At 45.5% G+C, this 12,499-nt stretch overlaps 1 protein-coding gene across 1 annotated transcript in view; it reads right to left on the reverse strand.

The window, feature by feature from the left end:
* Positions 1-12,499, reverse strand: part of GCN1 (GCN1 activator of EIF2AK4) — a 1,783,851-nt gene that overhangs the window by 767,750 nt on the left and 1,003,602 nt on the right. The window contains exon 27 of the mRNA XM_069619734.1: positions 10,703-10,783. Coding sequence (XP_069475835.1) covers positions 10,703-10,783 — 81 coding nt within the window. The remainder of the gene's footprint in view (positions 1-10,702; positions 10,784-12,499) is intronic.

Below are 12,499 nucleotides of genomic sequence, written 5' to 3' on the forward strand. Positions count from 1 at the left end.
TGTGAGTGATTGCCACTAGACTGCGCATTCCATTTCAAGGAATTTTGTGGGCAGCCATGTTGAAATCTAATGAAGTGTCCTACTATTGACCACCATGTCCTCTTTTACCTTTAACCCATGAATTTACCCTGCTGCACTAAGAACCTAGGAACATCTCTGAAGGAAAGCCCCAGTGATCATGACACCTACCTACAGAAAGCTTCTTCTTACGCTCCTACAAGGCCTTCAATGTCAACGACTGGCACTCTTCACAAACGTCCGTGGCATGGTCCTCACCGAGGCACCAGAGGCAGGCGCTGTGCGGGTCCGTCAGCGACATCTTGGAACCGCAGTCCCGACACTTCTTGAAACCCGGCCGCGGGGTAGAAGATGACGAACACATCATGGAAATCTTCAAACAAACTGGTTCGAAGAACCGATAGAACTCAGAAGAACCAAGGCGCGCCGCGATCTCCGAAGCAAAAACGTTTGCGGAAAAAATAGAACTGAGGCTACGGGCGTCATGTGCCCTACTTATAAAATCCAGTGATGTCGGCTCGACGGAGGCCCTCGAGGACAGCGTATTGACGTCATCGACGCAGGACGCAGACAATTTTCCGAAGCAGCACATCTGTGGTGATACTGTCATAGATGTGGAATACGTCGGAGGAACCAATCCCTTCGAATTGGCCCTATTTAAATGGTACTGTCAAATGGGGGGTGACAGATTGCGCCCTGAATCCTTTCATGGACAGGTCAGACTCTAAAGTTCTGAAACCTTCCCCGCCTGCTAGGCCCCTACAGTTGCTAACATCATTCGAATTGGTTGAGATTTGGAGAGCGCTCCACCCAAACTTGAGGCGTTATTCCCATGCCTCCTCTGCAAACGAGGTCCACACTAGGTACGATTATTTCTTTGTGGGGAAGGATTTGATGGGAGACACCATGATAGTAGATTATAAGAGTACGGTTCTGTGCGACCACGTTTCTCTGCTACTGCAGTGGTGGTACGCACCTCCGAGGCCCCCAATCCCAACACGAAAATAGAGGAGCAAAGCCCTATAGAACTTCGCTTTGAGACCAATTGAGAGACTATCAAGGAATACTTTCAACACAATGAAGGCAGTGTACCTGGAGCTGGTACACTATGGGAAGCCCTAAAGGTGGTCGTTCGAGGCAACGCAATTACCACATCAAGGGGCATTCAAGCTATGCTTCATAGGGAATTGTCCAACGCTGATGACGCATTGCAAGCACTGACAATCCCACAGCGAAGGGGTGGGGGACAGGGAAGTGAATGAAATTGCCTTGCGGCAATAATGTCTGAGCTGCTGGGAAAGTTTGGAGAAGCATAGCTATACCAGATATGTAGAGAGGCAGCACGCTGAGGGGACAAGCCTGGCAGATTACTAGCATGGCTATCTAAGAAAGAGGAATGCACACCCATTTACTCAATACAGATACCACAGGGCACCACGTGTAACACCCAAGAGGGCATTAACAGTCTTTTATGACTTCTACCACAGTTTGTACAAAGAAAAGCCCAGGTCTAATGACCTGGTCATGGAAGAGGTATTAAACAAAGTAATCTCCCTAGATTGGATGAGAGTGCGGTCAGTGAGTTAGACACACCCATCACGGCCGAGAAATTCATAAACACAATAAGGTCGCTACCCACAGGTAAAGCCCTGGGCTCAAATGGTCTGATTTGCTACAGAATTAGCCCTCCCCATCCTGTGAATGCCCCGAGTGAGGCGTAGGACTCCAACCTCCTTCCGCTCAGCCTGAGAGAATCAACAATAGCACCCCTGCTGAAACCCAATAAGCCTCCACAGGAATGTAGCTCATATAGACCCGGGTCTATGATTAACCAGGATAGCAAGATCCTGACGGCAACATTGGCAAATAGGCTAAAAAAAAGTAAACTCTGGTACACCCTGATCAAATGGGATATGTGCCGAGCAGAATATGTCCTGGAACCTAAGACGATTACATCATATCATGCACAGCACTGCCTCTTGGGAGACACTGTGCGCTGTTGCGGATCTCGCGATAAAAGCACTTGACTCCATTAAGTGGGACTGGCTACACTTTACGTAGGTTAGGCTTCGGCCCTCATTATCTACAATGGGTGGAAATAATATACAAGGATCAAGGGGCAAGAGTCAGGAAAGTCAGGCACTTCTCTAAGCCCTGGGTGCAAGAGAAAGGCACTAGACAGGGCTGCCCGCTGTCCCTGCAGCTGTATATTCTGGCGATGGAGCTGGTGGCCACATACTTCCGATCAGAGTACATTGCAGCGGGTATACCGGTCATAGGAACTTATCACCTGATCTCCATGTATGCCGATTACATGCTCATATATGTGCAAAACCCAGAAATTAATTTAGAATTTATAATTGAAGTCCAAGCTAGCAGCGCTCAGGTTTCGGACATTACAATTCGTATGGAAAAGTTCTGTTAATATTGGCCGGACTGGCTAAGACGCATCCAAACAAACCTACCAGTGCTGGCCCTAAAGTGGAGTGCGACCACATTCCGTTACTTGAGGGTAGACATTTTTTCGCGACCTGGCAATACACAGAGGGTCCTGGAAAGTATAAAGAACTCCATGACTTTCTGGACCAAATTACCCCTTTCATTAATGGGCAGAGCTGCACTGTAAAAAATGATTGTCCTCCCTAGGCTTCTACATTACTTTACAAACATCCCATACAATATACCAAAGGCCATCTTTAAGGCTGTAGACTCCTTGTGTAGGGAATTCCTGTGGCACAATGGTAGATGTAGGATTGCATTAGCTTCACTACAAAGACTGTATGCATTTTGAGCTGTTCTACATTGTAGGGCAGTTGTAATTTGTGGCAAGATAGCTGGCGGACAAACCTATCCCAGACACCAAGCTTCTTAAAGCAGCAGCACCACACGGGTTTCTGAAGGTAATGTGGAGCAAGCTGTCACAGCTAAACCACTACTCATACCTTGTGACATTGGGTATACAGCTGTGGGATAGGGCATTAGCATTAATTAAACGGAAGGAACCGTTTTCAGTACAGATCCCTCTGGCCCCAGAGGCGTCCCAGGTGTTTCTGGGAATCAGTACACACTGGGAACCTAAGGGCATTGCCACAATAGGCGACTACAGATCCCTCCTTCACACCCTTAGAGTGAGCCAATACCACAAGACTACAGCATGGACAGTACCTGTTAAACTGCACTATAAATAAACCTCGATTGTACGCAGATGGCCAGCGTATGTAGAGGCAGCAGATTCACTTTCCTTAATTCACACAATGTACAACATAGCTGAAGGCCCACACACAATCTCTAGGTTGTATGGATTTCTCCTAGCGAGCAGGCCTCCCCCTGATGCAACCATAAGGTCCGGGTGGGAGGAAGACCTGGGAATTCCACTCCGACACACACTGGGCACAAATATTGCGGAACCATAAGAAAGTGTCCGGGAATGCAAGATTGCAATTGATCCAACTGTACGTAACGCATAGAGCATACCCTCAGGATATCCAAGTTCCAGGGACTGCCGCTCAACAGTGTCCTAGATGTGCTGCCATGGACGCTGGTTTGTTGCACATGTTCTGGTCCTGTCCAAGTATACTGCAGTACTGGGTGGGGATACCTGATAGATTGTATAAACAAAGCCTTAATATACACCCACTCTCGACGAAAGGCCTGCATGCTTTGTCGATATGCCCAGAACATCTACGTTATGCCTTTAAGATGTTATACTGGCCAAACGACGTATAGCGATGACATGGAAGTCTTCTAGGGGCCCTCATTTAGAAGATTGGTGGTGAGACCTCAAAAAATGGGCACTGGCCGAGACAATGGCCTAGAGGAGAGCAGTACATTTAAGCCCCTCTGTTAGGACAGTTTTTCTGAAGTCTAAGGCTTAGTAAAACCATTCAACTGAGGCAGTACAAAACTCCACTCCTAGTACAAGACTGTACCACCAGAGTACATGGCAGCTGTCAGGAATAAGGGCTGGCAGAGACTTGGGAGTGCTAAATTTTGCCTCTTAACATAAAGAAGCGTTGGGAGGACCTGAAAACTACAGCTCCCAGCATCCTCAGCGTGCTGGGGAGTTCTGTGCGCGTTGCCAACTGTCTCTGATTAAGCACAGCTTATTAGCAGGCAACGGCGGGTGGCAGGTGTGGCTTATTTTGTTTGGAAGACATTTGGAAGCATGCATGCCGCACGCAGAGGAAAGCTACACGGAACGCGGGACGAATTCTCAACTGTAACAAGTATTTGGAGGAGCCGGAGGGGCAGAGGAGCTGAAAGAAGATTCACATCATTTCGTTCTTCGTCTGGGAAGTCCCGCGGGGCTCGCAGACCCGAGATAAGTACTGGGAAAGGTTCTGTGATTATCTATGAAGGGATTGGTGTCAAGGGTGGCATTACTGCAATTATTTCAGTGTCTGGGAAGTCCTGAGGGGCTCCCATACTCAAGATAAGTAAATGGGCAAACATTGAAGGGCTGGATGTAACCAAGTTGATGTGCATAGGTTACATGTTGAAAAGTGGTGGCATTCTTACACGTACAAACTCTTGTGAGCAAATGTATATGGCTGTGCGCAAGGAAACCCACGCCTACTGCATGGCCAAATGGACTCAGGGGTCCTAGCTGACTCGTAGGAATGAAGAGAATCTCCACTAGTGTGACTAACTAGTTGGGGGCACAGTTTATATTTTGGATGCTGCTTATGCTGCCCAAGGGGCCATGGGTAATTGTCTATTCATGCTGGGATTAATCCCTTTTGTTTGTTTTCATCACGTTCCTTGCTATATGTGTCACTTGTGAGTAATCAGATTGTGGTACACGTATTAAGGTGTGCTACTTAGTCATAGGCAGGAGCAGGAATTTATGGAGTACTCATGTTATTGAATTACCTGTAGGATACCAAGTGTGTTTCAAATGAAGGTATTATATGTTACAGGGTAGGGTATTTCCCTGTGCTTCCCCATTCCCATCTAATTTAGGAGTTCCTTACCCTCTATCAAGGTGTTCCTAAACGTTCCCCATCCTATCCACAGCCTCTCCCTAACCCCTCTTCCCTCCCATTGGCGGCCACGTGGCGACCTGTTTTATAAATCAGGCGCCTATGGCAACCACGGTGGGAGGGTCGAATTCATTCAGCTTCCGTGGCTCGGGGCAGAGTGTCGATCTCTTTTCCCCTCCATTAAGTTGTGATTGTGACAGCAGCGTAGGCAGAGCAGCCAGGCTCATCTTAGGAGGGAGAGATAGAAGTAGAATCAGTACAAATGAAATTGTAATACAAATGGACCAAAGAAACACAAACACTATGTATTGTAAAAATAAAGGATTTATTTAAATACAATTAGGCCCAGATAAATCTAGGGGTAAGCAAGTACTAACATTATTTAAAATCGCAATTATAGAAACAACACTATACTTGAAGGTAGACAGACCAAAGTATAGACCTTATTTGGAACACCAGAGAGTAGGTCCAGGGAAGTCAAACCTTTTCATACACATTCAGTATAGGTCACACCTATTCTTGGGGAGTAAAAACCAATGATTACTTTCAGATTACATTCAGTAAATTATAAGTTCCTCATCGTAGTGACTAACGCACTCTTAGTCCATAGTCCCCTTTCCTCCATACTGCATGGGGCGTCCCTTCCAAGGGACAGGAGACGTAACTTTTCACCAGAAAAAAACCTTCTTCCCCTTTACATTTAGAGCGGGGCCAAGGGAGCCTACGCTACCCTGACTCTCTCCTCCGGCGCCACACCTCTGTCTCCATTGACAATAGATTTAACATTGCCTAATGACACCAGTATTATTAGGGGGGAGGTTGGTGGGACGTATGGAGGAAAGGGGACTATGGACAAAGAGTAAGTTAGTCACTACGGTGAGTAACTAATAATTACTCTTACGTTCCGTCACCTTTCCTCCATACTGCATGGGCGATTACCACTGAATATAGCCCCAGGGTGGAGAGGAGACCCTCCTTAAGTTCCTGAGAACCGCCTGTCCGAAAGCCGCATCAGATCTACAGCCGGCATCCAAACAGTAATGCTTGCAGAAAGGACATGGCGCTGGAATGCGATGGAAGTTGCCTTGGCCCTGACTGCGTGGGCATGCATGTTGGCTGGAAGTGGCTTGTGCTGTCCCTCGTACGCTTCTTTGATGGCAGAGACCATCCAGCGGGATATGGAGGCCTTGGAAGCCTGGATAGTTACCTTTGGAGGCTCAAGACCAGGCTAACAGGTCATCCGATTTGCAGAAGCCCTTGGTCCTGTCCAAGTAGAAGTCCAGGGGACTTCCGCCGCAGATAAAAATCACACAAGGGAATTTCCCGCCCTGGATGTAAGGGGAAGGAACAAGAAACGACAAGAAACACAAAAATGGCAAAAAAAAGAAGACGGGCCATTTTGGTAAAAATAGCACCCTTAGGTGCCTTTACTGCAGCCGTGATCACAGCCCGCGGTAAAGGTACACCAAATTAATACAAGCGATCACTGCCACCACCCAATTGTTACAGATTTAATGTGAAAGGGGATACATTTCATCTCCCCAGCACTCCACATAAGGTGGGGGGTGCTGGTTTCACTTAAAATGGGAAAGGGATCCAAAGATCCCTTCTACTCTTGGGAACTGTAGTTCTCTCAAGGTTAGCAAAAGAAAGTTAAAAGGGGAGCCCCCTAGGACATCCCAGCAACAACAGGCACTTATTGCCAATAAGTGGGTAACTATAAAGACACTATGGCGAGTCTGAAAAATGACACCCATAAAAAGAGTTAGATTAGGTGAGTGTGGAAAAAAGGTTCCCACTCACTGAGGTATTAAGGAAAAATATCCCACTAGTAAAGCAAAAAGGTCTGGGGTTGACCCAGGTCAGGAAGATTTACCAGTTCTGTGAAAATCTTACGCAACACCCTCTGACAGAAATGTGGAGATTACGGCATGGAACACACTTACACAATCATTGTTTCAACCGGTTTCTCCAGGAGCGTTGCTAGGACATGTGTCCCGTGCGACTGCAAAAACAGACCCCGCCCTGACATGCGATTGGAGAATTAACTGACTTGACAGGCAACACCGTGGGGAGGGAGATTGCGGAGGGGATTTGGGGGAAGTAAAAGGAACCTGCGTGTTTTACCAAATTAGTTTAGGAACCGTTAATTGAAATGCTCACTAATGAATAAGAGATTTGCTTGATACATGTGTTTGTTCACTAAAACCAATAAAAACCTGTTTAAATCAAAAAGTCTTATGAAGTCTAACCCCAGTTGGACTTTAGAAAAACGTACCCAACAACTGGCCCACGAGCACACAAAGGTAGCACTAAACCACGAAAGCAGCAGCTTTCTGGGGCAAGTGCATGACTTTTTAAGTACTTCCCTCATCTGAAAATGCAGGATGAATGCCAAATTACAATATGGCCGAAGAACAAGCAAAAATCTGCAAAGGCCATTTTAGGGCATGAGCCAAGTTTAGTAGCCAAACACCTTACGAATTTGCACAACAAAAGTAAAGCCAAAATGATAAAAATGTAACTGCTGCCGCAAGCTTGTTTTTAGACACAAATGTAACCAAATAGCCATTGGGTAAAAAGCTAGGGTGATGCAAAAGTATCCCTGTTGCACTGTGTTAGGCAAAGTTTGCATGCAGTACCCTCTGGCAGCACTACAAACGACTGACTACAGGTATAGGAAACCCAAACTTTGGTATAAGCCTGTGCTACACAGTTTTGGTAGTGTGTTGAGCAGCTCAAGAGGGGTCAATGTGAGCTGTAGTGGAGTTACACAGAGATTTACAGTTACAACTATCCAAATAAACTCTTACACTCAAGGTTTCTTGAATAAACAAATATTAATTTATCAGTCAGTTAGAATAAGCCGCCTTCAGAATGGAGCAATATAATAGTAACACTCGAATACACCTCATGAAATACACACTCTTAATATCTCTAAATCAGTAGATACCCTATTGGAATGGACCACAGACACTATCTACACCCTCAGGTGACTCAATTGTTAGGGTGCTGGGTATATTAATATATCACTGTTGCATTTAGAATCATATGGTAATAAGTCAAAAGGAAAAGATTATTTAGAACATACAAGATATCACATATAGTCTTAAGCAGGCAAATGCTTTTGGATACTCCCAGAAAGTCATTCAGTACAATAGGTTAAGCCAAAGTCAATCAGCAAATGTCTTATATAGGAAAATTCTTTGCACAATGTTTTAGAATTCTTTGAAGAAAAGAAGAATCAACTGTACAGCCACAAGCTGATTAGACTTGTGAGTAGTAGAAGATGCAAGCAACTATACAGCAAGAGGTAAGTTCTTAGAATTTGTACAGTACCTTTCAAAATGAAGAAAAGATGCAGCAGATGACTCCTGTTCCTGTGCAGCTCTGCAGATCTAACTGTTCCTGGGCCTCAGTCGTGGGGACAAGAGGGAGGACGTCAGGGGACTCCTGCAATGCACTGGGACAGTCAGAACTTGCAACCAGCAAACTTCACTTTCAGTGGCTGTTCAGTGTTTCAGCTCCTCGCGTCTACCGCAAATAGCAAGACTGCGGTTCGCAGCCATCGAGGTGGACTTTCCTTGCTTTCGGGATCCCGCACTCTGTTGAGGGGGTTCAGGCTTGGTCAGTCCTGCTTCCTGGGAGTCCGGAGGATCTTCCTGGAGCTCTTGGCAAGCTTCAAAGCAATACACACAATCTGGTGTTCCTCTCCCTGGCTATATGATTTCCAGCAGCAACTCTGTGGAAATTCAACCAGCTCTGAGATGGAGGTCCAGGTGGCTTACTTTGGAGTTGATTGGTCCCACCAACTCAAGGGGAGGAGTCGTCCTTGTAGGGGCTTCTCTGTCAATGCGAACTTGGCGTTTCGGCACAGCAGCAGGGCTTCACCAGGCAAACCAACGGTCCAGTAGTTGCAGCAAGCGTCCTCTTCAAGTTCCTTCTTCAGAACCTTCATCCAGTGGTCGACTGCCTTCCAAGCCAAAAGACTCTTATTCAGTTCTCTTCCATTCATTCCAGCCCAGCTGTCCGTCACCCAGCAGGGTGGCTGTCTTTGCCAGACACTCAGCCGACCAATCACCACAGAGTGCATTTGGGTCTCCTAGGAGACTAGGCACAGGGCGTTTCGGGCACCTCCCCCACTTCCTGCCTACCTCAGACACCCTGGAGCCAGAGGCGGGCTTCATTTGTGAACCCCGCCAAAGGCAAAGCGAACAATAGGACCAAACCTAGTTTGGCGCGCATAGTAAATCTCAAGAAGGACCTTTCCACAAAAATGGCAAAAAAAAAAAAGACTGGGGACATTTTTACAAAAATGGTACCCTTGGGTGCTTTACTGTAGTTGTGAACGCAGCCCGCGGTAAATGCACACCATGGTAGTTAAAACGAAACCACTGCCACCAGCCATTCAGTGAGAAAAGGGTAACATAAAAATGTTACATCAGAAGCTAGACAAAGGGGATAATAGGTAACCCCTCCAGCACCCTATTGTAAGATAGTGTGTGCTGGGTCTAGAAAGTTACAAATGCATGTAAAGTCTATTTCACTTTACTGCTCTTTGAAACAGTAATAGGTGTTTAAACCTTTGGGAAATCTGAAAGACTTCCCTGTGTCACTGTACTGAAGGTGCTGTGTGACAGAATGTAAAAGATGCCTATGGAGTTTGTCAGACTCCACAACCAAAAGAAACAGTATACAAAATCAAATTAAAATGCATGTGTGTGGGGAAAATGGTTGCACTCCCCAGGTTAAAAACAGCAAGTCCTCAAAATCCAGCAAAGTTGCTGGGGGTCTCTAAGGTGGAGGGGATTAGCACATTTCTGAGAATTCTCCCTAACACACTGCACTGAAAGCTCCTATGTGCAATGTAAATATACAAGAATTAAAACGGGAAACTAAGTTTCCAAGTACTGAATATAATCAGTTACACCATAACAACGAGCAAAAGAAAACGGGAGTAAAGCCAAAGGCTTTACTTCCCTTCGAAAAGTCAGGACAGGATAAAAACAGCACAAAAAGAATGGGGTTCCATAGGAAACTTAACAGAAAGTTGGCAACAAAAAAAAAATCTTTCCTCACATGTAGCAGCAGGTGACCTTCAGCAGAGGTCCTTCCAACCCCCAATATAAATCAGAAAACCCTACAAATAAAAAGTGACAAAATAAAAGAAGTCGTCCCATAAAATGAGACTACAGGACTCCCAAAACAGTCTAAGGTGCCAGCTGATTTTATGTAGTACTTACCTGTAAAATATATTTTATGAACAAAATTTGATAGAGCATTGGGCTTGCCGTTGTTTTGGGCATACATACCAGTCAACTGTACCGAGATGACTACACTAGCTCCTTCGTTATGCAAAGCCTGGACTGAGCGGTCTAGCCCCTCAAAGTGTTGGGGCGCCTTAAACGAAACCCTGCCTATACAATAGATTTATCTACTAGAGCCCTCACAAGAGGAGATTTGGTAAAATCCCCTATTGAACCATTACAGGAACTGTAAAAGCGTAGAAGACTCACTAACAAATCCCACGACAATGAACCTAGCACCCACATCCTAATGACACTCAAGAATGATCCATTACCACAACCTAACCATCACACAAATGTTTGTTTTTAAACTTCCATGCATCTTACGGATACAAGCACTGCAGATTTGACTGCATTCACTTTTAATCGCATACAGCAGAATGCAAACAAACGTACCTGCAAGCGTGGAGCACCAGTTCCAATAACTCTGGTCAGCAGAAGCAGCATATCAACACGGGGCAACAGCTCTGGACCATTCTGAGGGAGAGGATAGGATAAATAAAACAGACAAATAAAATAGAAGAATCTTATGGACTACTCCAAGATCAAAAAACACTCCGTCACGCTATGTCCATTAGAAAAAGAAAATAAAACACAGAAGGTAAATCTGCAAAGGCCAAATAAGTACCTGCAAAAGGGATGCAAGTTATATCCAAGTTACAGCGTAAAGAAGTAGAGCACATATTCCTGCTGTTTTCCTCTAACAAAAACCATAACCTTAATGTTCATTGCAGACTCAGTGCTACGAAACATTTAATTTGCAGATTCCCTTGAAAATCAATGGAACCCTCAGATATTTTGGTTTGTCTTGGACCCCAACCTGACTTTGGAGGTAAGACAAGTGTTTTTAGCACCACTTGCTTTGCTCAACTCAATTTCGGGGGCAAGGGGAGGATGTACAGCTATTAAGGTTGTTGGGTAAGAATTGGTGCAGTCACACTGTGTGAGATTACAATAGACTTATCTGCTTGATATTAGGTAACCCACCTTTGGTATAGGTCCGTACTACACAAGTTGGTAGTGTGACTGAGCAGCCAGGCCTATCTCAAGAGGGGTACATGAGATCTGTAGCGCTGGTCAGATGCAATCCGTCAATACAAGTAGCCAAATAACAGTTAAGGTTTCAGTTATAAATAATTATTTAACATCAGTTTTAATTATGTATTTAGAAAAGGCAATTCGTTGTAACAATTCAAGTAAGCTTTTGGAAATACTTCACAGACTCAAAGCTGGTGAATAATATTTGGAGATACACAATACAATTTTCCACACCCTGAGGCAACTCCAAGTACAAAGATAGTGTTTGCATTTTTATATCACACCAATATACTTTGTAGGCTTTCCTCCAATGAGGTCTAGGCAAGCCTGTCCCAGCAGCAGTATTCAGCTTGTAGAGGAGGTCCCAGATATGACCTGCACCCCTGCCCTCCATTGCAAGTTGCCAGTAAGATACTCGCCGAAGTATGTGACGTACGAGGAGCAAATGAACCAATAGAGAGCCGCACTGGGACTCTGCCCAGTGTACATAAGGAGATCAATACCGGTTGAAGCAGCCATAACGCGACAACCCTTGGCAGCACGGTATCCTATCAGACAGCCTTACCAGCCACTGATGCGAAGTGAGGAATACCTGCTCACGGTCCACGAGGAGACCCCTTAAGCCTTAATGGAAGGCAATGAAAATAAACCAAGGGCCCGAGCAGCCCCGAGAACAAACGGAATTGGCTATTGAAAGCACGTATGCCAGTACTAGTAACTGTAAGGATAATAATGGATGCAGGGGAGAGACACTGTTAAAACGTAAGAGAATGGATGAGACAAGATGGGAGCAACCGCCCTGTTGAATGTGTGTAAATAAGCTTGAAACGCAAGATGCTAAGAAATCGATACTGCCTACAATGCTTAGTAGAAGAATAGAGCGGCAAGCGCCAACCATATATCTACCTCAACACTGCACAATGTACACGTGCGACTCCATTTAGTGAAAGCAGAAATGTACCCAGGCGACCAAAGGCCTGACAGGCCGAGTTTAGAAACCCAGCAAAGATCAGAGAAGGAGCGGAATCTAAACTCAACAAAGAGAGGCTTATGCCGGGGAGATCGAGGTCAACCAGAGAAGGGGAGGTGAGCATGAGCTCACGAGACTCCAACTACAGAGAATACCAGCCCGCCCGTGAAGGTCAAGATAAGATA

This window comes from Ambystoma mexicanum, chromosome 10, assembly GCF_040938575.1.
Source record: "Ambystoma mexicanum isolate Mex_15411 chromosome 10, UKY_AmexF1_1, whole genome shotgun sequence".
NCBI lineage: Eukaryota > Metazoa > Chordata > Amphibia > Caudata > Ambystomatidae > Ambystoma > Ambystoma mexicanum.